Source organism: Microcaecilia unicolor, chromosome 5 (genome assembly GCF_901765095.1).
Source record: "Microcaecilia unicolor chromosome 5, aMicUni1.1, whole genome shotgun sequence".
NCBI lineage: Eukaryota > Metazoa > Chordata > Amphibia > Gymnophiona > Siphonopidae > Microcaecilia > Microcaecilia unicolor.
In genome coordinates, this window is record NC_044035.1 from 356,348,591 (window position 1) to 356,372,537 (window position 23,947).

Below are 23,947 nucleotides of genomic sequence, written 5' to 3' on the forward strand. Positions count from 1 at the left end.
GAAAACCTCCTCGTTACTAAATGAATACTTTTGGTGGCAGGTCTGTTCTGCTGTATCACAAATATGAGCTCGCTTCCGCAGAACTCCTAGGATCAATCATCAAAAAATCTGCAACTTGGTCTCCGTTAACTGATTTTGTGGACTCCTCAACATCTCCTTCTTAATTTTTTTTTTTTGTTACATTTGTACCCCATGTTTTTCCCACTCATGGCAGGCTCAATGCGGCTTACATGGGGCAATGGAGGGTTAAGTGACTTGCCCAGAGTCACAAGGAGCTGCCTGTGCCTAAAGTGGGAATCAAACTCAGTTCCCCAGGACCAGAGTCCACCACCCTAACCACTAGGCCACTCCTCCACCCTAACCACTAGGCCACTCCTCCACTGTTGCTACTATTTGAGATTCTACATGGAATGTTGCTATTCCACTAGCAACACTCCATGTAGAAGTCGGCCCTTGCAGATCACCAATGTGGCCACGCAGGCTTCTGCTTCTGTGAGTCTGACGTCCTGCAGGACGTCAGACTCACAGAAACAGAAGCCTGCGCAGCCTTCTACATGGAATGTTGCTAGTGGAATAGCAACATTCCATGTAGAATCTCCAATAGTAGCAACATTCCATGTAGAATCTCCAATAGTATCTATTTTATTTTTGTTACATTTGTACCCAGTGCTTTCCCACTCATGGCAGGCTCAATGCGGCTTACATGGGGCAATGGAGGGTTAAGTGACTTGCCCAGAGTCACAAGGAGCTGCCTGTGCCTGAAGTGGGAATCAAACTCAGTTCCCCAGGACCAGAGTCCACCACCCTAACCACTAGGCCACTCCTCCACCCTAACCACTAGGCCACTCCTCCACTGTTGCTACTATTTGAGATTCTACATGGAATGTTGCTATTCCACTAGCAACATTCCATGTGGAAGTCGGCCCTTGCAGATCACCAATGTGGCCGCGCAGGCTTCTGCTTCTGTGAGTCTGACATCCTGCACGTACGTACAGGACGTCAGACTCACAGAAACAGAAGCCTGCGCAGCCTTCTACATGGAATGTTGCTAGTGGAATAGCAACATTCCATGTAGAATCTCCAATAGTAGCAACATTCCATGTAGAATCTCCAATAATATCTATTTTATTTTTGTTGCATTTGTACCCTGCGCTTTCCCACTCATGGCAGGCTCAATGCGGCTTACATGGGGCAATGGAGGGTTAAGTGACTTGCCCAGAGTCCCACTAGCAACATTCCATGTAGAAGTCGGCCCTTGCAGATCACCAATGTGGCCGCGCAGGCTTCTGCTTCTGTGAGTCTGACGTCCTACACGTGCAGGACGTCAGACTCACAGAAACAGAAGCCTGCGCAGCCTTCTACATGGAATGTTGCTAGTGGAATAGCAACATTCCATGTAGAATCTCCAATAGTAGCAACATTCCATGTAGAATCTCCAATAGTATCTATTTTATTTTTGTTACATTTGTACCCTGCGCTTTCCCACTCATGGCAGGCTCAATGCGGCTTACATGGGGCAATGGAGGGTTAAGTGACTTGCCCAGAGTCACAAGGAGCTGCCTGTGCCTGAAGTGGGAATCGAACTCAGTTCCTCAGGACCAAAGTCCACCACCCTAACCACTAGGCCACTCCTCCACCACCCTAACCACTAGGCCACTCCTCCACTCTACTAATTGAAGATACACATCACTTCTTACATTTTATTTAACTAAACTATATTACAGCTTGTTTTATTTCATATTATTCCTCTGCATATTTGTTATATGATAGTTTTTATCTTTGATATTTTTGATCTTTACAATTTGCTTTGCTTGTACTTCTTTTTTTGCAAAACCAATAAAATTTCATGGAAAAACAAAGCTTCAGATTTATCTAACTCCACCACTAAAAATGGTATTCGGCAGCCCAGTAGATGCTCCAAGTAGCGTATCACAGTGAGTTAACGTCCACGTTACACTTTTTACAAAGTAAGGTATCTACTCATCCTGTTTTGAATAACTGCTCTTCAGTTCAATAAGTGTAGTGGAGAACTTGAAATTGACACTCCTGTAATTCCACACTGACTGAAATGTCAGGAATCCTTGAGGTCAATTTTAGGACATCGGGTGAATCAAGCATCATACCTAAATTTAAGCTCCATCTGGCTCGTAATGGTTCATAAGCTTTAGGAGATGCTATAGGAACAAAGCCTGATGCAGTTCCAAAATCGAAAAGCTTTTTCCCTGAATTTTAGCAAAGAATTTGCAAGACTGATGCCTTGGTCTAGAGCCCAAAATATTTCCAGCATTCTATACAAGCGTTGTGTCAGAGGAGACAACGAAGCACGCTCACCTTCACAACGGTCTTTCTAAAGACCTCCCTTTGTTGAGGATTTGCCTTCATCAAATAGTTCTCAAAAGCATTTGGCATTAAGACTCCTGATGCAGGCCTAATGGCCGAAACACGACGTTGTGTCGAGTCTTTATACCTCAATAAACATCTTTATTATTATATATCCTTTCAGTCTTTGGAATCCTTGGTCGCCCTCCCACTTTTATTTCACATCTAAAACAGATACATAATGTTTTATTTGCTGACAGGCAAATATTTCTTCTGGTTGAGTAGGCATCTCCTATCTTAAATCTTTTAAACTCAACAACTTCAAGACTGTGACCATCAAGAGTTCTTTATTCAAAAAAAGGCCCGACAGGGGCCGTGTTTCAGCGAGAATCTGTCTGCGTCAGGGGTCAACGGAACATCTAGAACTCCTTAATGAATATTGCAGACCGGTCTTTAAAAAGCAATATAGAAAAGTATGTCTCCAAACAAATATCAGCACGTATGCGGGTAGAAATTGCAGCTGCCTTAGCTTTCCCACTTGTGAAAGAAACGCTGTTGCTCGGGAAAAAAAAAATACCAAACCTTAGTGACGGCGTTTCTCACATAATTGGCAAAACTAAGGCAGCTACAATTTATGCCTGCATGCGTGCTAATATTTGCTTGGAGATTTACTTTTCTATGTTGCTTTTTAAAGACTGGTCTGCAATATTCATTAAGGAGCTCTGGACGTTCCATTGACCCTGGACGTAGGCGGATTCTCGTCGAAACACAGCCCTTGTCGGGCCTTTTTTGAATAAAGAACTCTTGATTGTCCCAGTCTTGAAGGCCCTTGCATGCTTTTTTTTTTTTTTGCTTTGTTTGGTTGATGCTCTCTAGGTTCCTCTTTTTCATTTGTAAACTCAACAACTTGCCATCCTCTTGTAAAATATGTTCCAAAAATATACACCTTGTTGCTCCCATCAGAGGAATACTGTATTATCTATGCCTGTGGAAAACATTGCATTTACCTATACTAGCAAAGATACAAATAACAAAAATCTTTAACTTCTAAGGTATACAGACTTGTTGGTTTATTTGAAGAAGACAGAGACCTCAGAAACCCTCTGGATAAATATCCGTGGGCATAACCAGCAACAAGCTTAAGCCGGTATCCTGTTTCTATCATCGGACACATAACTCCTTTTTTAAAATTTATTTTGTTGTGCCACCATCCACTGTGAATCAAAAATTAATAAAATAATACTTTGGTGATAAGGACACTAAAATTAGAATATCATTCATGAAAGAGCACTTAGCTTTAATGTTCTACGGGGCCACCATTTCATCCATCTTATGGCTTCATCAGGAACTCGTGCTGATTGGGAATCTTAATGTTGTTAGTCTGAAAAATAAAGAGTCTTATAACTTTATAAAACTCATTCTGTATAACTTACAAAATATAATCATCCCTGACCATAGGAAAACCCCTGCCTCTACCTCCATTCTACCAAACAATCCTGGAGCTGTTGACCTGGAACCTGTTCGAAGATCCTGCAGCATCAGTCAAGCATGAGACTGTCATTTGCCGGAGACAGAGAATACTGACACGTTGCTCAGCTACACTATCTGTTATACCAGTGATGAATCAATGGAAAAGTTAGTAGTTAGTTCTCTGTCTCCACCTGCTGGCAGGGTCTGGACTGATCTGGTAAGATGTTATAATAAGTTACACATGGTCTGGTAACAACATGTACAAACATTGCAAAATCTGCTTAATCAAATTTGATAGATTGATGCAACTGCCAGCAGCATTTCCAAAGGACGGCTGAAATATGTGTCTCAAATGACAAACTGAAGTCTAAGATCAAAGCAATGTACAGATATTCCCTCTTTGGTCATCACAGGATTCCAGTTTGCAATTTCCTGCTTCCAAATTTTATGAACTTAGTTTCATTATTCCTTCTCCTCACCATATAAATACTCACAGGACCGACTATGACTGTCACACAGCCTGTGACATGTTCTCTGACTTGGAGGAGAAGGTGGCTATGACTGTAATATTTTGCAAGGTTTATGTTTACTTCTGAGACTTGATTAGTCGCCAAAAAATTGGACCAACCAAGACAAGGTGATGTACAGTAGAGTTAAAATTAAAAAAAGAAACATTAAAAGAAAAGAAATTTCATTTTATTGACAAAAACAGTATCACAAGCACACTAGAAACAGCAAAAAATCAAACAAAAATTTGCTCGGATGAGGGAAAGGTGAGTAGTGGAGTGCCTCAGGGATCGATGCTGGGGCCGATTCTGTTCAGGATATTTGTGAGTGACATTGCCGAAGGGTTAGAAGGTAAAGTTTGCCTTTTTGCGGATGATACTAAGATTTGTAACAGAGTGGACACCCAGGAGGGAGTGGAAAACATGAAAAGGGATTTGCGGAAGCTAGGTCTAAGGTTTGGCAATTAAAATTAAATGCGAAGAAATGCAAAGTGATGCACTTAGGGAGTAGAAACCCACAAGAGACTTATGTGTTAGGCGGTGAGAGTCTGATATGTACTGAGGGGGAGAGGGATCTTGGGGTGATAGTATCTGAGGATCTGAAGGCGACGAAACAGTGTGACAAGGTGGTGGCCGTAGCTAGAAGGTTGCTAGGCTGTATAGAGAGAGGTGTGACCAGCAGAAGAAAGGAGGTGTTGATGCCCCTGTACAAGTCGTTGGTGAGGCCCCACTTGGAGTATTGTGTTCAGTTTTGGAGGAAATACCTTGCTAAGGATGTAAAAAGAATTGAAGCGGTGCAAAGAAAAGCTACAAGATTGATATGGGATTTGCGTTACAAGATGTATGAGGAGAGACTTGCTGACCTGAACATGTATTTTATTTTTTTTTATTTTAGTTACATTTGTACCCTGCGCTTTCCCACTCATGGCAGGCTCAATGCAGCTTACATTCCATGTAGAATCTCCAATAGTAGCAACATTCCATGTAGAATCTCCAATAGTATCTATTTTATTTTTGTTACATTTGTACCCTGCGCTTTCCCACTCATGGCAGGCTCAATGCGGCTTACATGGGGCAATGGAGGGTTAAGTGACTTGCCCAGAGTCACAAGGAGCTGCCTGTGCCTGAGTGGGAATCGAACTCAGTTCCCCAGGACCAAAGTCCACCACCCTAACCACTAGGCCACTCCTCCACTATGTATACCCTGGCGGAAAGGAGAAACAGGGGTGATATGATACGGACGTTCAAATATTTGAAAGGAATTAATCCGCAAAGAAACCTTTTCCGTAGATGGTAAGGCGGTAGAACTAGAGCACATGAAATGAGATTGAAGGGGGGCAGACTCAAGAAAAATGTCAGGAAGTATTTTTTCACGTAGAGAGTGGTGGATACTTGGAATGCCCTCCCGCGGGAGGTGGTGGAGAGGGAAACGGTAGCGGAATTCAAACATGCGTGGGATAAACAGAATGGATCATTAGAAGCTTAGCGGAGATTGGGTGGCAGAGCCAGTGGTGGGAGGCGGGGCTAGTGCTGGGCAGACTTCTACGGTCTGTGCCCTGAAAATGGCAGATACAAATCAAGGTCAGGTATACACATAAAGTAGCACATATGAGTTTATCTTGTTGGGCAGACTGGATGGACCGTACAGGTCTTTCTCTGCCGTCATCTACTATGTAAGAAACCGCAGCTCTCATTAAAATTTCCAGTGATCGTGGGGTGTCAAAAGCCTTAGAAAATAGATAGGTTTTTAAACCAATTTTAAAACTCTTAAGAGATAACTGAACTTGCAAATCATGGGGCAAGCTATTCCACACAGCAGGGGACAAAAAAAAAAAGCGCTGGACCGGGTGGATTCCCAGTGGGCTCTAGAGAAAGAAGGGTTGACCACACGATGGTCATTCATTGAATATAAAAGCCGGGCTGGGACATATGGTTAAATTAGGCTCTCTTAAAGCCCGAAAAGTTAGAAATGGCATTTTAAACTGCACTTTGCTTTCAAGTCTGCAGCCTGAAGGCATTAGTTCCACGTTGGAAGGATTTTAGATACGCTGTTATTTTCCAAATTAAGGCATAGTTTTCTAAGCTCATGGTAGGTATAGTAAAACGAAGTCTGTACCCTTAAATGTCAGCACCAGAAGTGCTAGTTACAGCCAGGTGATTCAGGTGGTGGGGGTGTCCAGCAGGGAGGCACAGCCCCAGAAGCTTGTACCCCCTTTCCCAGCACCACAGTCCCTTCCTGTGCTGACTCTGCTTAAGGCATTCAGCAAACCCCTGGAGACTAAACACAACAGGCAGAGTTAAAGCTGCTCCCCCACCTCCCCAAATATCCAGGACCTAGAGGGCAGGAGGCAGCCTTCAGTTGAGAGGGCACTGTGTAATGAGGACAGCTGCTTTCTGCCATCCCACCCCACCCCCACCCCAGGGGTTTGCTACTAATCCCCCTTCCCATGCTGGACTAATATTTCAGCCCCTCCTGTCCTCTCAGCACATGTTCTGTCACTCAATTCGCTCCCAGACAGAGAGAGATCCCAAAGCCGGAGACGGACACAGGGGTTTCAGGAGCTCTGCCCTGCTCTCTGCTGAACCAACATATACCAACACGCAACAACACATCACCTGCCAGATGGGACTCAAAGTTTTTTTCACCTTCTGTCTGCTGGGACTTCTCTTCCCCCAGGTAACACAGATTTCCCTGTCCTTAGGAAGGATTATTGTATACAACTGTGTATCTTAAAATGCCCTAAAATCTGATTAAGGTTAGGAGAGTAGGTGGTCTTCTTTGATCCCTTGAAGCTGAAATTCACAAACGTCTTTGCTCCCAGAAAGCTGTTATGGGGTCTCCTGCTGTATAGCTTGAGATGATGGGGGATGGGAGAAATGCAGGCGCTGGTAGTGTATGGACTAGACAGGGAGGTCTACCACCACTGGCTTCTTGTACTGCCTGGTCCATCTCAGGAAAGTGTTGCAGGACGTTGTGCTGTGTCCAGCGTGGCCTGGAGAAGGTGCTGTTAGGTCCTGTGCTGTGTGGTATGGACCGGGGAGGTGCCACAGACTTAAGCCTGAGGTTCTACCCCAGGAAGTGTTACAGGATCTTGCACTTGTGGTGTGACCTGGGGTAGGGGTGTCACACGGCTCCGAGTCCCCAAATGTGGATCAATATTTCTTTCTATTGTTATTATTTATCGTACTAGTTACTTTTTTTGTGTTCTTTACGAGTGTTATTTCTTGGTATGTTTACGATTGTCCATCCCGTGAAACTCCGTTGTGAACAATCTTACTCCTGATTTCGGGCCCTTCTTAAGACTCACTTACTCTCTGAGGCATTCCCTTTTCTTAACCCTGATTGACTGGGCCTGGATGCCTGTCCTGGGGCAAGAGAAACCTATTCTGTCTCCGACTAGTTGATTTCTCCCTGTGCTGGCCCTGGTTGAGTTTTACTACTACTACTACTACTACTATTTAGCATTTCTATAGCGCTACAAGGCGTACACAGCGCTGCACAAACATAGAAGAAAGACAGTCCCTGCTCAAAGAGCTTACAATCTAATAGACAAAAAATAAAGCAAGCAAATCAATTAATGTGTAGAGGAAAGAGGAGAGGAGGGTAGGTAGAAGCGAGAGCTTTTACTATGTAGTTCCTCTCTACTGTTTATTTTTACTGTTTTCTGCTCTGATTGTTCACTGAAGGACGGTACATCAAGCTATTAATAAACTAAACTAAACTTGCATTTAAAACAAACAGTTTTTCAATTCCCCGTGGCACCCCCTACATGCAGGGCCACCGAGAGACTGGGCCGGGCCTGGGGCAAGGCTGCCCCCGGGGCCCCGCCCCTGCTGCCCCCGCCGCCCCACCTCCCCAAGGTCGCGTCGCTCCCCCCTCCACCACCCCCCCCCCCCGAGGTCACCACTGCCGCCACCGCTCCCCCCCCCCCCATCCACCACCGGGCCGGGCTCCCTGCATTGAAATCGCAGTCTCACCTCCGTGAAAGCAGCGCTGCAGGCAGCAGAATGCCTCCCTTCGGCCCTCCTTCCCTCCCTGTGTCCCGCCCTAGTCTGACGTAACTTCCGCGAGGGCGGGACACAAGGAGGGCCGAAGGGAGGCATTCTGCTGCCTGCAGCGCTGCTTTCACGGAGATGAGACTGCGATTTCAATGCAGGGGGCAGACAGTCGACGATGGAGGGCAGGTGGGACTGCGGCGCCAGGCCCCCCTTGGAGGCCCGGGCCCGGGGAATTTTGTCCCCCCTGCCCCCCCTCTCGGCAGCTATGCCAACATGACCACCCCTTTCCTCCCTCCCAATAAAAACCATTTCCCTAGTGTCTAGTGGCAGCCCTCCCCACCCCCGCAGCCCAACCAAAACTTTTAAAAAAGTCCCTGGTGTCTAGTGGCACCCACCCCTAGCCTCCTTTTCCAAGCCCCCTTGAAGGAGGCAGGAGTGATGTCCACTTGTTCCTGCCTCCGGGCCATCATCTCCAATATGGCAGCCCTTGCCCTGCCTAGTGCATCGTGTGATCCATGTAAGAGGGAAACTCCCTTATATCCCCAGGATCCACCACACAGGGCAGGGTACCAGCATTTTTCAAGATGGTGGCGCCTGCAGGCGAAGATCTGCTATTTACAAGATATGCAGGAGGAACAGTTGTTAGGAGTTTTCGGCTGGTGGGGCTTAGGGATCCCTGCCACATCATAGGTGTGCTGCTACTGGTGGACCTGAGCCCAAAGTGAGTGGGCCTGGGCCCACCCAGGCCCACCCTTGGCTACGCCACTGCATGTGGGAGAGCACACCAGTACATGCACACATATCTGCAAATCTGGGGCTCTTTTTACTATGCCATAGTAGTGATGCACGTGCGGCAAATGGGATGAAAGCGCCCTGGGAATTACTACTGTGACTTAGAAAAAGGAGCCCTTGATCACTTCAAATATTGGTCAGTACAGATCCCTGAGATATTCTACTAGTCACCTTCTTCCATTCAGAAAATTGACCATTTAACCCCAGGGCCGCCGAGAGGGGGGGCAGGGGGGACAAACGGCGCCGGGGTCAGGCCGCCGGTGCTGCAGTCCCCGGTCTCACCTGCCTGCTTCCACGGCTCCGGGCCCCCTTCATTCAAAGCGGCAGTCGCAGATCGCGTCTCTTCTGGCCTTCCCTCCCTGTGTCCCGCCCTCACAGAAATCGTAAGTTACATCAGACGAGGGCGGGACACAGGGAGGGAAGGCCAGAAGAGACGCGATCTGCGACTGCCGCTTTGAATGAAGGGGGCCCGGAGCCGTGGAAGCAGGCAGGTGAGACCACGGACTGCAGCGGTGGGGGGAGCGACGGGGGGCGGCAGGGGGGGGAGGCGGAGCGGCCTTGCCCCAGGCCCGGCCTAGTCTCTCGGCGGCCCTGTTCAACCCTACTGTCTGTTTTCTGTATTTTAAGCAGTTCCTAATTAACAGGCTTTTTAATTTTCTCAGGAGTCTCTCATTTGATTTGATTTATTTGTTTTATTTACTGCCTTATACCAAAAGCAGTGGCGTTCCTAGGGGGGCTGACACCCGGGGCGGATCGCCGATGCGCCCCGCCCCACGGGTGCAGCGCCCCCTCGGAACAGCGCGATGCCCCCCCCCGGTGAAAGAACCCCCAATCCCCCAGCGAAAGAACCCCCCGGGTGCACGCCGCTGGTGGGGGGTGCTGCGCACCTGCCGGCTCTTCGTTTTCATGCTTCCTCTGCCCCGGAACAGGAAATAACCTGTTCCGGGGCAAAGGGAGCATGAAAACGAATAGGCGCGCGGCACCCCCCAACAGCGGCGTGCACTCGGGGCGGACCGCCCCCCCCCTTGATACGCCACTGACCAAAAGGCACCAAAGCGGTTTACAAAGTTACATAAAAAAGCAAAGAAATTACAATTTTACAAAATCAGATTTAAAAAATAAAGAAAATGTATAAAAATACAATACGTGGAGGGGCATCATCGAAAGAGGCGCCCAAATTTTCCTGCGGATGTTCTCGCAGGACATCCCAGTGAAGGGGCGGGGAAACCCGTATTATCGAAACAAGATGGGCGGCCATCTTTCGTTTTGATAATACAGTCGGGGATGCCCAAATTGCAAAATTGAGGTCGACCTTAGAGATGGTAGTCCTTAGAGATGGTCGTCCCCGTTTTTCGGCGATAATGGAAACCAAGGACGCCCATCTCAGAAACGACCAAATGCAACCCCTTTGGTCATGGGAGGAGCCAGCATTCATAGTGCACTGGTCCCCCTCACATGCCAGGACACCAACCGGGCACCCTAGGGAGCACTGCAGTGAACTTCAGAAATTGCTCCCAGGTGCATGGCTCCCTTACTTTGTGTGCTGAGCCCCCCAACCCCCCTACCCAAAACCCACTCTCCACAACTGTACACCACTACCATAACCCTTAGGGGTGAAGGGGGGCACCTGCGTTTGGGTACAGTGGGTTTCTGGTGGATTTTGAAGGGCTCACATTTACCAGCACAAGTGTAACAGGTAGGGGGGGATGGGCCTGGGTCCACCTGCCTGAAGTGCACTGCACCCAGTAAAATTGCTCCAGGGACCTGCATACTGCTGTCATGGAGCTGGGTATGACATTTCAGGTTGGCATAGAAGCTGGCAAAAAATATTTAAAAAATTTTTTTTAGGGTGGGAGGGGGTTAGTGACCACTGGGGGAGTAATGAGAGGTCATCCCCGATTCCCTCCGGTGGTCATCTGGTCAGTTCAGGCACCTTTTTGAGGCTTGGTCGTAAGAAAAAATGGACCAAGTAAAGTCGCCCAAGTGCTCGTCAGGGACGCCCTTCTTTTTTCCAATATCGGTCGAGGACACCCATGTGTTACGCATGCCCAAGTCTCGCCTTCATTATCCTTCCGACACGCCCCCGTGAACTTTGGTCGTCCCCACGACGGAAAGCAGTTGAGGACGCCCAAAATCGGCTTTTGATTATGCCGATTTGGGCGACCCTGGGAGAAGAACGCCCATCTCCCGATTTGTGTCGAAAGATAGGCGCCCTTCTCTTTCGAAAATAAGGCTGATAGTAACATAGTAGATGATGGCAGAGAAAGACCCATACAGTCCATCCAGTCTGCCCAACAAGATAAACTCATATGTGCTACTTTATCTGTATACCTGACCTTAATTTGTATCTGCCATTTTCAGGGCACAGACCATAAAAGTCTGCCCAGCACTAGCCCCGCCTCCCACCACCGGTGCTGCCACCCAATCTCCGCTAAGCTTCTGAGGATCCATTCCTTCTGAACAGGATTCCTTTACATAATTGTAATCGATCAGTGGGCTCACCTTTATCCACGTGTATTCACGCCTTCAAAGAAATGAGGCAAATTGGTGAAGGAAGACTTCCCTTGACTAAATCCATGTTGGCTATATCACATTAAACTATATTGTTTGTAATAGTTGCCTGACACTGATATCAGATTCACTGGTCTGTAGTTTCCCAGGTCACCCTGGAACCATTTTTAAAATTGGTGTTCTGCCACTCTTACTTCCACTGTTATGAAAAAGAACCCCTTCTGCCTGTCTCCATTCCTCTGGAACCACTTGACTGTAAAGAAGCATTAAAACGGTCAGATAGTGGAGCTGCCAGAACTCTCTTCCCTCAATATCCTGATGGTGTATCCCATTTGTCACTCCGTTTCACCTTCTGGTGGAACAGAAAACCTAAGTAGTGGGAAGCTCATTCAACAGGAGACGGCACAATCAGAGTACCAAGCCAATCGGCCAGGCCTTGATTGTGAAGGCTGTTGAGAGAATGAGATACATCAAAGTCATCATGAGAACCTCAGCCCATCACGTACTGTGTCAAGCACACCGCGATCGTACAACCACCTCCGCATCACACACCCATCTTGACTTAATCACAACATCAAAAACTCAGCTTACTATCTCAGTCCAACATAGCCAGCATATCAGACGCACATGGCTTTCCATATCCCATTACCAGAGATGGTGACGTTGACAGTTCAGGGGGAGTGTAAGGCTTGCAGGTTACAGTACTGGGCTAGTTGGGAACCAAGAAACCCAAGTTCATGTCCTACTTCACCCACTGACACCCACAGTGGCCTTGAGAAATACATTCTGATGATTCAGTGTCCACCAGGGCCACTGAGATGGGGGGCAAGAGGGGCAAAATTCCCTGGACCTGGACTCCAAGGAGGGACCCAGGCCCGGCACCAGCAAGCTTGTTATTGCTGCCTGCTCCAAGGTCTGACCTCCCCTGCTCCTGCATGCCATTCACCAGATGATTGCATTAGCACTATATTGCCTTGAAGACAAAGACAGAATGGTAAGGTGGCAGGCAGGTGGGAGCAGCAGTGCGAGTGGGGGGAGGGCGGCTTACGGTGGTCTGGTTCTGCTCTGGGTCTAGCCATGTCTCTCGGCAGCCCTGGTATCCACATGACTTGAAAACTCTTGAGGAAAGGTGCCCTAACTGAGGTCCTTGACTTGGATGTCTGACTTGAAATCTTACTATCCAGGAGAAACCCACAGTGTGTCCAGCCTTATCCAGTCGTGGCATTCAGAGAGTTAACACTTGCTCTGTGCAGGGGCTGGGTTGGTCCCAGGCTTGCAACTGATCAGAAATGTCTGTGCAAGGGCATAAAAATACCATGAGAAAAATATTTTTGGGCTGTGTTCCAAAAGGACTTTTTTTTTCCAGTTTTATGCCTTTGGAATTATTCTGTTGAGGAAGTCCCCTTATCTGTTCTTTCTGGTCTAACTTCTCACAGCTCTATTTTAAGCATTTCTTTACTTGTGACATTTATTATGCTGCCCACAATCACTAGAGCATCTAGGCAATATATTGCTACAACATCCTTAAGCAGAGGCAGAAAGATGAACATTAAAGAAATGAAAATTCACAAACTGTCCAGAGCAGACGGTGAACTCTATGGAGCAGGGACTGTCCCTTAAGTGTCTGTGCAGTGCTGCTTACTTCCTAAAGTAGTCTACTATGCCGTACTTTGTGCTGTTATTTGAATATTTTTACTGCTGTAATTGTCTATTGCTCATGTTTGATTTATTCTTACTGTACACCGCCTTGAGTGAATTCCTTCAAAAAGGCGGTAAATAAATCCTAATAATTGAGGTCAACAAAATCCTGAGTAGTGTAGAACGAGTAGAAGTAAATTGATTTTTTTACTTGTTACAAAAGTACAAAGACTAGGGGACACTCGAGAAAGTTACATGGAAATAATTTTAAAACAAATAAGAGGAAATATTTTTTCACTCAATGAATAGTTAAGCTCTGGAACTCTTTGTCGGAACTCTTTGTGGTAACTGTGGTTAGCATATCTGGGTTTAGAAAAGGTTTGGGCAGATTCCTGGAGGAAAAGTCCATGGTCTGCTATTGAGACAGTCATGAGAAGCAGCTGCTTGCTCTGGGATTTGTAGTATGGAATGTTGCTACTCTGAGATTCTGCATGGAATCTTGTCACTCTTTAGGATTCCAGAATCTTGCTATTCTTTGGGATTATACATGGAATGGTGGTGCTCTTTGAGATTCTACATGGAATCTTGTCACTCTTTAGGATTCCAGAATCTTGCTATTCTTTGGGGTTCTACATGGAATGGTGGTGCTCTTTGAGATTCTGCATGGAATCTTATCACTCTTTAGGATTCCAGAATTTTGCTATTCTTTCGGGTTCTACATGGAATGATGCTACTCTGAGATTCTGCATGGAATCTTGTCACTCTTTAGGATTCCAGAATCTTGCTACTCTTTGGGGTTCTACATGGAATGTTGCTACTCTTTGAGATTCTGCATGGAATCTTGTCACTCTTTAGGATTCCAGAATCTTGCTATTCTTTGGGGTTCTACATGGAATGTTGCTACTCTTTGAGATTCTGCATGGAATCTTATCACTCTTTAGGATTCCAGAATCTTGCTATTCTTTGGGGTTCTACATGGAATGTTGCTACTCTTTGAGATTCTGCATGGAATCTTGTCACTCTTTAGGATTCCAGAATCTTGCTATTCTTTGGGGTCCTACATGGAATGATGCTACTCTTTGGGTTTCTGCCAGGTACTTGTGACCTGACTTGGCCACTGTTTGGAAAACAAGATACTGGGCTAGATGGACCATTGGTCTGACCCAGTATGGCTACTCTCATATTCTTATGTTATGTTCTAAATAAAATAACGCATTTTAGCAGTGAGAAGCGGTAGAAGGAACAGTATTAGGAGTAGTTTCAAGAAAAGGGACATCTGCAGCGCTTCTCACCTCTCGCCAAAGACCTGGCAGAACCTCCAGATTTATAGCAACCCTCACCTCAAAGATTCTGCCATAGGAGCCAAATTTTCAAAATGATCTGGGTGCTCAACTCAGTCGAAATTACCTCAAGGAGTTTGTTCAATATTGTGGGTTCTCAAGCACCCACAGAGCTGGTGTCTATGCATCTTGTAACCCTGAAGAGTGAGGGAAGGGTGAAAAGATTTCGCTGAGACATCTGAGAGGCCAGCGATCAGCGAAGAGGATGACCCAGCATAAGAACGGCAGCTGAAATTAGGAGCTTGTGCTGCTCCTTCAAAAGTGGGATACCATGAGCCGATTCATTTTGCCCCGTGCAAGAGACCCCTGCCGTATTCTGCATTAGTTACAGTCCTCTGATGTCTGACAGGGTCATACCAGGGTACAGACAATTGAACTAACCGATTCTATTAATAGCAAACCCATGGATGAAGATACGGAGAGAGTTTGTGTCAATAACTCATCTCAGAGACTTAATAAAGAAATTTAGGGACTCAGGGTTGGCTGACTGTCCAAAACTAAACCAGGAGTATAGTGATGGCCCCTTTCTAGGTTAACAGAGCACAGCAATAAATTCATAACGTACCTACATTCGGCCAGTACAAACGAAGTGTAAATGGCAGGTTTTTGAAAGCCTCTTTAATCCCTGGAGCAAAATGACTTCCCTTGCCCAGCCCTGCAGGGATTTGCCCATTTTTCCATCTCTTTCCTTTCTTGTCTCTCAGGCTGTGCTGGCTCTAGATCTTACTGATGAGAGCAGCTGCACTTCACCCTCTTAAAAGTAAGATTTCCAGGGATAACCTATTAGTCATGGTCACTATGTGCAACCCCTCCCCAAAGGACAGAAGGAGAGATCGTGAGAGGCAGCAGTTGACACCAGTTACCACCTAAGTTTTAATGTGAACCCAGACTGGTTTTCTTTGGACATCCCAGTGCCACTGGGATCAGAGCTGATAGCGCAGGGCAAGGATAGAGGCTGGAGGATGCACCATCCGACCTTGCTTGAGCTCTCAACATAATGTCATTCACATCCCAATTTTGGATCTTCCTATTTTCTAAACTGGAGTGGAGGAGTAGCCTGATGGTTCATGCAGTGGTCACTTCTCGTTTAGACTACTGCAATCTGCTTCTTGCTGGCCTCCCACTTAGTCACCTCTCCCCTCTCCAGTCGGTTCAAAACTCTGCTGCCCATCTCGTCTTCCGCCAGGGTCGCTTTACTCATACTACCCCTCTCCTCAAGACCCTTCACTGGCTCCCTATCCATTTTCGCATCCTGTTCAAACTTCTTCTACTAACCTATAAATGTACTCACTCTGCTGCTCCCCAGTATCTCTCCACACTCGTCCTTCCCTACACCCCTTCCCGTGCACTCCGCTCCATGGATAAATCCTTCTTATCTGTTCCCTTCTCCACTACTGCCAACTCCAGACTTCGCGCCTTCTGTCTCGCTGCACCCTACGCCTGGAATAAACTTCCTGAGCCCCTACGTCTTGCCCCATCCTTGGCCACCTTTAAATCTAGACTGAAAGCCCACCTCTTTAACATTGCTTTTGACTCATAACCACTTGTAACCACTCGCCTCCACCTACCCTCCTCTCTTCCTTCCCGTTCACATTAATTGATTTGATTTGCTTCCTTTATTTATTTTTTGTCTATTAGATTGTAAGCTCTTTGAGCAGGGACTGTCTTTCTTCTATGTTTGTGCAGCGCTGCGTATGCCTTGTAGCGCTATAGAAATGCTAAATAGTAGTAAATAGTAGTAGTAGTAGAACCAGGGGAACTGGGTTCGAATCTCACTGCAGCTCCTTGTGACTCTAGGTAAGTCACTTAACCCTCCATTGCCCCAGCTACAAAATAAGAATCTGTATATAATATGTAAACCACTTTGATTGTAACCACAGAAAGGTGGTATATCAAACCCCATCCCCTCCCCTCTAAGTCTCATCTAGGGGCTTCCTTGTAGGATGCTGGGATGTACCAGTCACAGTTAGAAAGGTTTAGGGGATGGAGAACAACAGCTGTCACATTCCTAAGGCATTCCAAACCCAAACTTCCACCGATTCTTGTCCCCTCCCCTCCATTGCTATCCCATCACAAAAAGAACAGTTCTGGGGGAGTTAAAGGCCCCTCAGCAAGAAGCAGCTGCAGACCTACAGCAGCAAAAATATCCTCCATTCTCCAGACTGTAAGAAAGAAGTCCGTTCAGTTGGGTTCACACAGGTTATGAAATGCTGGATCTCAGCATGACTGCCCTGTTGACAGCAGTCCAACCTCCCAGTATAACTGTCCTGTGAACCTACTGGGCCCTATCTGTTCTGCTAACAATCATCCCCTCTCATTCCCTCCCCCAACCCCCATTTTTGCATCCTTCTGCTGTCTTCAATTTCTTTCATCTGAACTCTTCTAGATCTGCTCCAATCTAGCTTCCGATCTCAACGTTCCACAGAAAATACTTTTGCCAAAAAATGAGATTGAAGGGGGGCAGACTCAAGAAGAATGTCAGGAAGTATTTTTTTCACGGAGAGGGTGGTGGATGCTTGGAATGCCCTCCAGCGGGAGGTGGTGGAGATGAAAACGGTAACGGAATTCAAACATGCGTGGGATAAACATAAAGGAATCCTGTGCAGAAGGAAGGGATCCTCAGGAGCTTAGCCTAGAATGGGTGGCAGAGCTGGTGGTTGGGAGGCGGGGCTAGTGTGGGCAGACATATACGGTCTGTGCTGGGGCTGGTGGTTGGGAGGCGGGACTAGTGCTGGGCAGACTTATACGGTCTGTGCCAGAGCCGGTGGTGGGTGGCAGGGATAGTGCTGGGCAGACTTATACGGTCTGTGCCAGAGCCGGTGGTGGGAAGCGGGACTGGTGGTTGGGAGGCAGGGATAGTGCTGGGCAGACTTATACAGTCTGTGCCAGAGCCGGTGGTGGGAGGTGGGACTGGTAGTTGGGAGGCGGGGATAGTGCTGGGCAGACTTATAGGGTCTGTGCCAGAGCTGGTGGTTGGGAGGTGGGGCTAGTGTGGGCAGACATATACGGTCTGTGCTGGGGCTGGTGGTTGGGAGGTGGGACTAGTGCTGGGCAGACTTATACGGTCTGCGCTGGGGCTGGTGGTTGGGCGGTGGGGATAGTGCTGGGCAGACTTATACGGTCTGTGCCAGAGCCGGTGGTGGGAGGCAGGACTGGTGGTTGGGAGGCGGAGATAGTGCTGGGCAGACTTATACGGTCTGTGCCAGAGCCGGTGGTGGGAGGCAGGGATAGTGCTGGGCAGACTTATACAGTCTGTGCCAGAGCTGGTGGTGGGAGGCGGGACTGGTAGTTGGGAGGCGGGGATAGTGCTGGGCAGACTTATAGGGTCTGTGCCAGAGCTGGTGGTGGGAGGCGGGGATAGGCCTGGCCAGACTTATACGGTCTGTGCCAAAGCTGGTGGTGGAAGGCGGGACTGGTAGTTGGGAGGCGGGGATAGTGCTGGGCAGACTTATAGGGTCTGTGCCAGAGCTGGTGGTTGGGAGGCGGGGATAGTGCTGGGCAGACTTATACGGTCTGTGCCAGAGCTGGTGGTGGGAGACGGGACTAGTGCTGGGCAGACTTATACGGTCTGTGCCAGAGCTGGTGGTTGGGAGGCGGGGTTGGTGGTTGGGAGGCAGGGATAGTGCTGGGCAGACTTATACAGTCTGTGCCAGAGCCGGTGGTGGGAGGCGGGACTGGTAGTTGGGAGGCGGGGATAGTGCTGGGCAGACTTATAGGGTCTGTGCCAGAGCTGGTGGTTGGGAGGCGGGGATAGGGCTGGCCAGACTTATACGGTCTGTGCTGGGGCTGGTGGTTGGGAGGCTGGACTAGTGCTGGGCAGACTTATACGGTCTGTGCCGGGGCTGGTGGTTGGGCGGCGGGGATAGTGCTGGGCAGACTTATATGGTCTGTGCCAGAGCCAGTGGTGGGTGGCAGGGATAGTGCTGGGCAGACTTATACGGTCTGTGCCAGAGCCGGTGGTGGGAAGCGGGACTGATGGTTGGGAGGCAGGGATAGTGCTGGGCAGACTTATAGGGTCTGTGCCAGAGCTGGTGGTTGGGAGGCGGGGATAGTGCTGGGCAGACTTATAGGGTCTGTGCCAGAGCTGGTGGTTGGGAGGCGGGGATAGTGTTGGGCAGACTTATAGGGTCTGTGCCAGAGCTGGTGGTTGGGAGGCGGGGATAGTGCTGGGCAGACTTATACGGTCTGTGCCAGAGCTGGTGGTGGGAGGCGGGGATAGTGCTGGGCAGACTTATAGGGTCTTTGCCAGAGCTGGTGGTTGGGAGGCGGGGATAGTGCTGGGCAGACTTATACGGTCTGTGCACTGAAGAGGACAGTACAAATAAAAAAGTAGCACATATGAATTTATCTTCTTGGGCAGACTGGATGGACCGTGCAGGTCTTTTTCTGCCGTCATCTACTATGTTACCTCTTTATGGTCAATCTTCATCCTCTGCTTTTGACACCACTAATCACCATCTACTTCTTGGTACATTGTGCAGAACTGGACTTTGCTCTCTCTTGGGCATCTTCTTACCTCCCCATCCCCCCATCCTCTACTAGTTTTCCCTTCACTGCTGTTCTGCTATCAGTGGCTGAACCTCAGGACCCTCATTAATCTCGCTCTTTTCTCTCTAGCGCTTTGTTCTTCTGTGACTTTCGGTCCATTTTTCAGCTGGCAACTCCCAGATCCCTCTCTTTACATCCAAAATGTCATCAAAAATCCAGTCACAGACTGAGGACTTGCTTGTCTGACATCACTGCCTAGTTGTCCTGCCCTGATCGTAACGGGGGTAATATTCAAACCGCTTGCAAGCAGCTTCCAGCCAGTGGCGTAGTTACGGGCGGGCTTTGGTGGGCACAGGCTCACCCATTCTTGCCTCAGACCCACCCAGTCTAGTGGCCCCCAAAGCACCTCATTGCTGCTGCCTCACGCCACTCTCGCCCTCATGGCAGCTGCGCGTCTCTCTCTAAATTCCCCACTTCACCCCCATCTACCTTTCAGCTATTGCTGGCAGTGATTCCCGTAATCAACCTTGCAGGCTTCCCTCTACCGCGTCCCACCCTCGATGACATCATTTCCTGTTTCTTCACTGGCAGGGACGCGGTAGAGGGAAGCCTGCAGGGCTGGCGCAGGCTGCTTACTGGAATCGCTGCTGGCGACGGCTTGGAGGTAGACTGGGAAGGGAAAGAGGAGCAGATGCCAGCGGGGGGTGGGGGGGAGAAGGAAAAAGAGGAACAGATGCCAGGGGGAAAGAGAGGAACAGATGCCAGGCGAGGGGGGAAGAGAAGCGGATGCTCAGCGGAAGGGGGGGAGAAGCAGCAGGGGCAGAGGGAAAGTTTAACAACAAAAAAAACTGTATGTATGGACAGGGGTGGGGGTAGGAAGGACCCACCCAAAATAAACTCAGCTAACCCTGGATATTCAATTTGCCAGGTTAACTCGCCACAAAACGTTAGGATTTATTTATTTATTTATTTGTTACATTTGTATCCCACATTTTCCACCTATTTGCAGGCTCAATGTGGCTTACATCTTACCGTAAGGCGATCGCCTAGACCGGTATGGAAACAAATACAATTTGATGTTAGGGTCGGGTAAAGTTAGTATATTCAGGTACATAGGGATCGAAGATAGGAAGGAATATATAATGTCCAGTACAATCTATGGTTTTGCTGTGTTGCAGAGTTGAGGCATCTAAGTTAGGTCGGTGGGGAATGCTTTTCTGAATAAGTAGGTCTTTAACGATCTGAAGTTTAGATGGTCGTAGATTGTTTTCACAGTCTTTGGCAGTGCATTCCACAATTGTGTGCCTATGTAGGAGAAGTTGGATGCATAGGTTAATTTGTATCTGACTCCTTTGCAGCTTGGAGATTCAAGTAGGTACCTGATGCTCTGGTTCTGTTTCTGGTTGGCAGATCGATCAGGTCGACCATATATCCTGGGACCTCACCGTAGATAATCTTGTGGACCAAGGTGCAGATTTTGAAGGCGATACGTTCCTTGATTGGGAGCCAATGCAGTTTTTTTTTCGAAGGGGTTTGGCACTTTCAAAACGTGTTTTACCGAATATCAGCCTGGCTGCTGTGTTGTGAGCTGCCTGGAGTTTCTTTGTGAGTTGTTCTTTACATCCCGCATAGATTCCAGTGCTGCCAACCGGCTAAGCTGACACTCTGCCCCCAGCATGACCCATCCCTAACCTAGCTAGTTAGAGAGTGGCCAGTTAGTAGGCACTAACCGGTGAATGGCCAGCAGAGTGGGGTTTAAACTTTTTGAAAATTAGAAGAATGGTCAAAGTTCTGCAGTTAAACTTTAATGCCAAAAAGTGCAGAGTGATGCACTTGGGGTGCAGAAATCAAGAAGAGATGAACGAGATAGGAGGGGAGAAATTGATAAGCTCGGCTCGGGAGAGGGACCTTGGGGTGATGGTGTCCGAGGATCTCAAGGTGGCGAAATAGTGCAGCAGTGGATGCGGCCAGAAGGATGCCAGGCTGCATAGAGAGGGGTATAACCAGCAAAAGAAAGGAGGTGTTGATGCCCCTCTACAAGTCGTTGGTGAGGTCCCACCTGGAGTATTGTGTTCAGATTTCGAGGCCGTATCTTGCTAAGGATGTAAAAAGACTTGAAGCGGTTCAAAGAAAAGCAACAAAAATGGTATGGGGTTTACGTAGCAAGACGCACGAGGCTTGATGATGTGAATACGTATACCCTGGAGGAAAGGAGAAACAGGGGTGATATGATACAGACGTTCAAATATTTGAAAGGTATTAATCCGCAAACGAACCTTTTCCGGAGAAGGGAAGGTGGTAGAACTAGAGGACATGAAATGAGGTTGAAGGGGGGTAGACTCAGGACTAATGTCAGGAAGTATTTTTTCACGGAGAGGGTGGTGGATGCTTGGAATGCCTTCCCGCGGGAGGTGGTGGAGATGAAAACGGTAACGGAATTCAAACATGCGTGGGATAAACACAAAGGAATCCTGTTTAGAAGAAATGGATCCTCAGAAGCTTAGTGGAGATTGGGTGGCAACACCGGTAATTGGGAAGCGAACCCACTCCTGGCCAGACTTCTACGGTCTGTGCCCTGATCGTGGCTGAATAGCCAACTTCCAAGTACCCTCTCAATGCCTCTCATACTTTCCCTAGGTCCCCTTCATACTCCTTCCAGTGATTTTCAGAAGTTTTGCCTAACCGAGTTGGCTGCCAGAGGCAGATCGCAGGGATTAACATGATCCAGGGGCTGAAAATGCCGGGCAGAGACTGGATAGACCATACAGGTCTTTATCAGCTGTCACTTACTATGTTATGTCTATTTCTCGCAATATATGTACTTCTGGGTTATATTTTGTCTCTGTCCTGAGAGAACAAAGTTTTAATTTGCTTTCTGGATAAGCTCAATTTTCAACTAATACCTAGGCTCAGCCACAGCTGCTGTAAGGCACAAAGAAGATGGCCGCCTGCCCAGAACAGCTGTGTCATGCCTTATCACACCTCCTAAATGCAGAGGAGGGCAGGCCAGCTGTGTTCCAACATTCCAACAGCTGTGCCCCACCCGCAGATTCTTTTAGAGCATGGGGAGGAATGTTCAGCGCTTCTGCTAGTTTGGGGGGGGGATGAGTAATACTGTGTAATCCAGGCCCTGCTCGTGCCCCAGTGTCCTAATACATCAGAAAAAACAAGTTGAGCCTTCAGCCTTCTGTCTTTCCTCAAAAACTCTCAGGCCCTAATCTCCCAGCTCAACATTTTGATAATTAAACTGAATGATCAGGATGACGCCAACACCACCCCTTCCAGAACGACCCTGTAAAATAACCTGATTGAATGTATATTTTTTAAACATGAAAGCTTGGTTTATTCATATGGAATGACAGTAATTTCCAGAAGTCATTTACTTGGGGGAAATGGGCTATTTGAAATCTGCCCATCTCCTCTGCTAAGAGTTTCGGTTTCTGGGGGTCTCAGGACCTATCATTTTACTTTAACTGCAGAGTGGGGGAGTAGCCTAGTGGTTAGTGCAGTGGACTTTGATCCTGGGGAGCTGAGTTCAATTCCCACTGCAGCTCCTTGTGACTGTGGGCAAGTCACTTAACCCTCCATTGCCCCAGGTACAAAATAAGTACCTGAATATATGTAAACTGCCTTGAATGTAGTTGCAAAAACCTCAGAAAGGCAGTAGATCAAGTCCCATGAACAAGATTCCATTCACAGTCTCAAAGAGTAGCAACATTCCATGTAGAACCCCAAAGAATAGCAAGATTCCGGAATTCCAAGGAGTGGAGGAGTAGCCTAGTGGTTGCTACTATTTGAGATTCTACATGGAATGTTGCTAGTGGAGGAGTAGCCTAGTGGTTAGTGCAGCGGACTCTGATTCTGGGGAACTGAGTTTGATTCCCACTGCAGCTCCTTGAGACTCTGGGCAAGTCACTTAACCCTCCATTGCCCCAGGTACAAAATAAGTACCTGTATGTATGTATGTAAACCACTTTGAATGTAGTTGCAAAATACCACAGAAAGGCGGTATATCAAGTCCCAGTTCTTTTTCCCTATTGGAGATTCTACATGGAATGTTGCTATTCCACTAGCAACATTCCATGTAGAAGGCTGCGCAGGCTTCTGTTTCTGTGAGTCTGACGTCCTGCACATACATGTAAACCGCTTTGAATGTAGTTGCAAAAAGCTCAGAAAGGTGGTATATCAAGTCCCATTTCCCTTCCCTTCCCTTTCCCACTCGTCCCTTCCCACCACAGAAGCTGCTGAGATAGGCAACTGCCTAATGATTAAAATGACTCTGGAAATGGCAGATTGGAGGGCAAGGTCTGCAGTGGCAGATGAGAGCACTGGAAGGGGAGGGGCTGGGACTGCAGTAGCAGATTGGGGCACTGGGGGGGGGGGGGGGGGGAGGAGTCTGCAATCTAAAGCCAGTAAAAAAAAACCCTGTTTTTCTATTAAGTCAATTTGTAAACCACATTGAAATTACCACTAGGTTGGAAAACATGGGGTATAAATACAATAAATAAAATAAACAAAAACGAAGACATAGACCCAAGACCACGGAGCTTCACCTGATCCTTATCTGTTTCCACCACTCCCGTCTATTTAGGACCCAGAAAAGCTGATTTCAAGAGAAGTTTTAAGATCCTTATAATGATCCAAATGGCTTTGCAACCTTACATAGAGGGGCTTACTCGAACGGCGCTGGCGAAATAGATCGCCGGCAGCGCAACAGCTGGCCGTAACCGTATTATCGAAAAAGATGGCCGGCCAAATGCCAGTGTTCGCCGGGTTTGAGATGGCCAGTTTTGTTTTTCAGCAATAATGGAAAAAAATGCCGGCCATCTCCAACCCAGCGAAATCCAAGGCATTTGGTCATGGGAGGAGCCAGCATTTGTAGTG

The 23,947-nt window shown here is 47.8% G+C and overlaps 1 protein-coding gene across 1 annotated transcript in view; it reads left to right on the forward strand.

The window, feature by feature from the left end:
* The first annotated feature begins 6,821 nt into the window (after positions 1–6,821).
* The window catches only part of CDH15 (cadherin 15), a 110,177-nt gene continuing 93,051 nt past the window's right edge, over positions 6,822–23,947 (forward strand). The window contains exon 1 of the mRNA XM_030204603.1: positions 6,822–6,972. Within this exon, the coding sequence (XP_030060463.1) occupies positions 6,919–6,972 (54 nt within the window). The 5' untranslated portion in view covers positions 6,822–6,918. The remainder of the gene's footprint in view (positions 6,973–23,947) is intronic.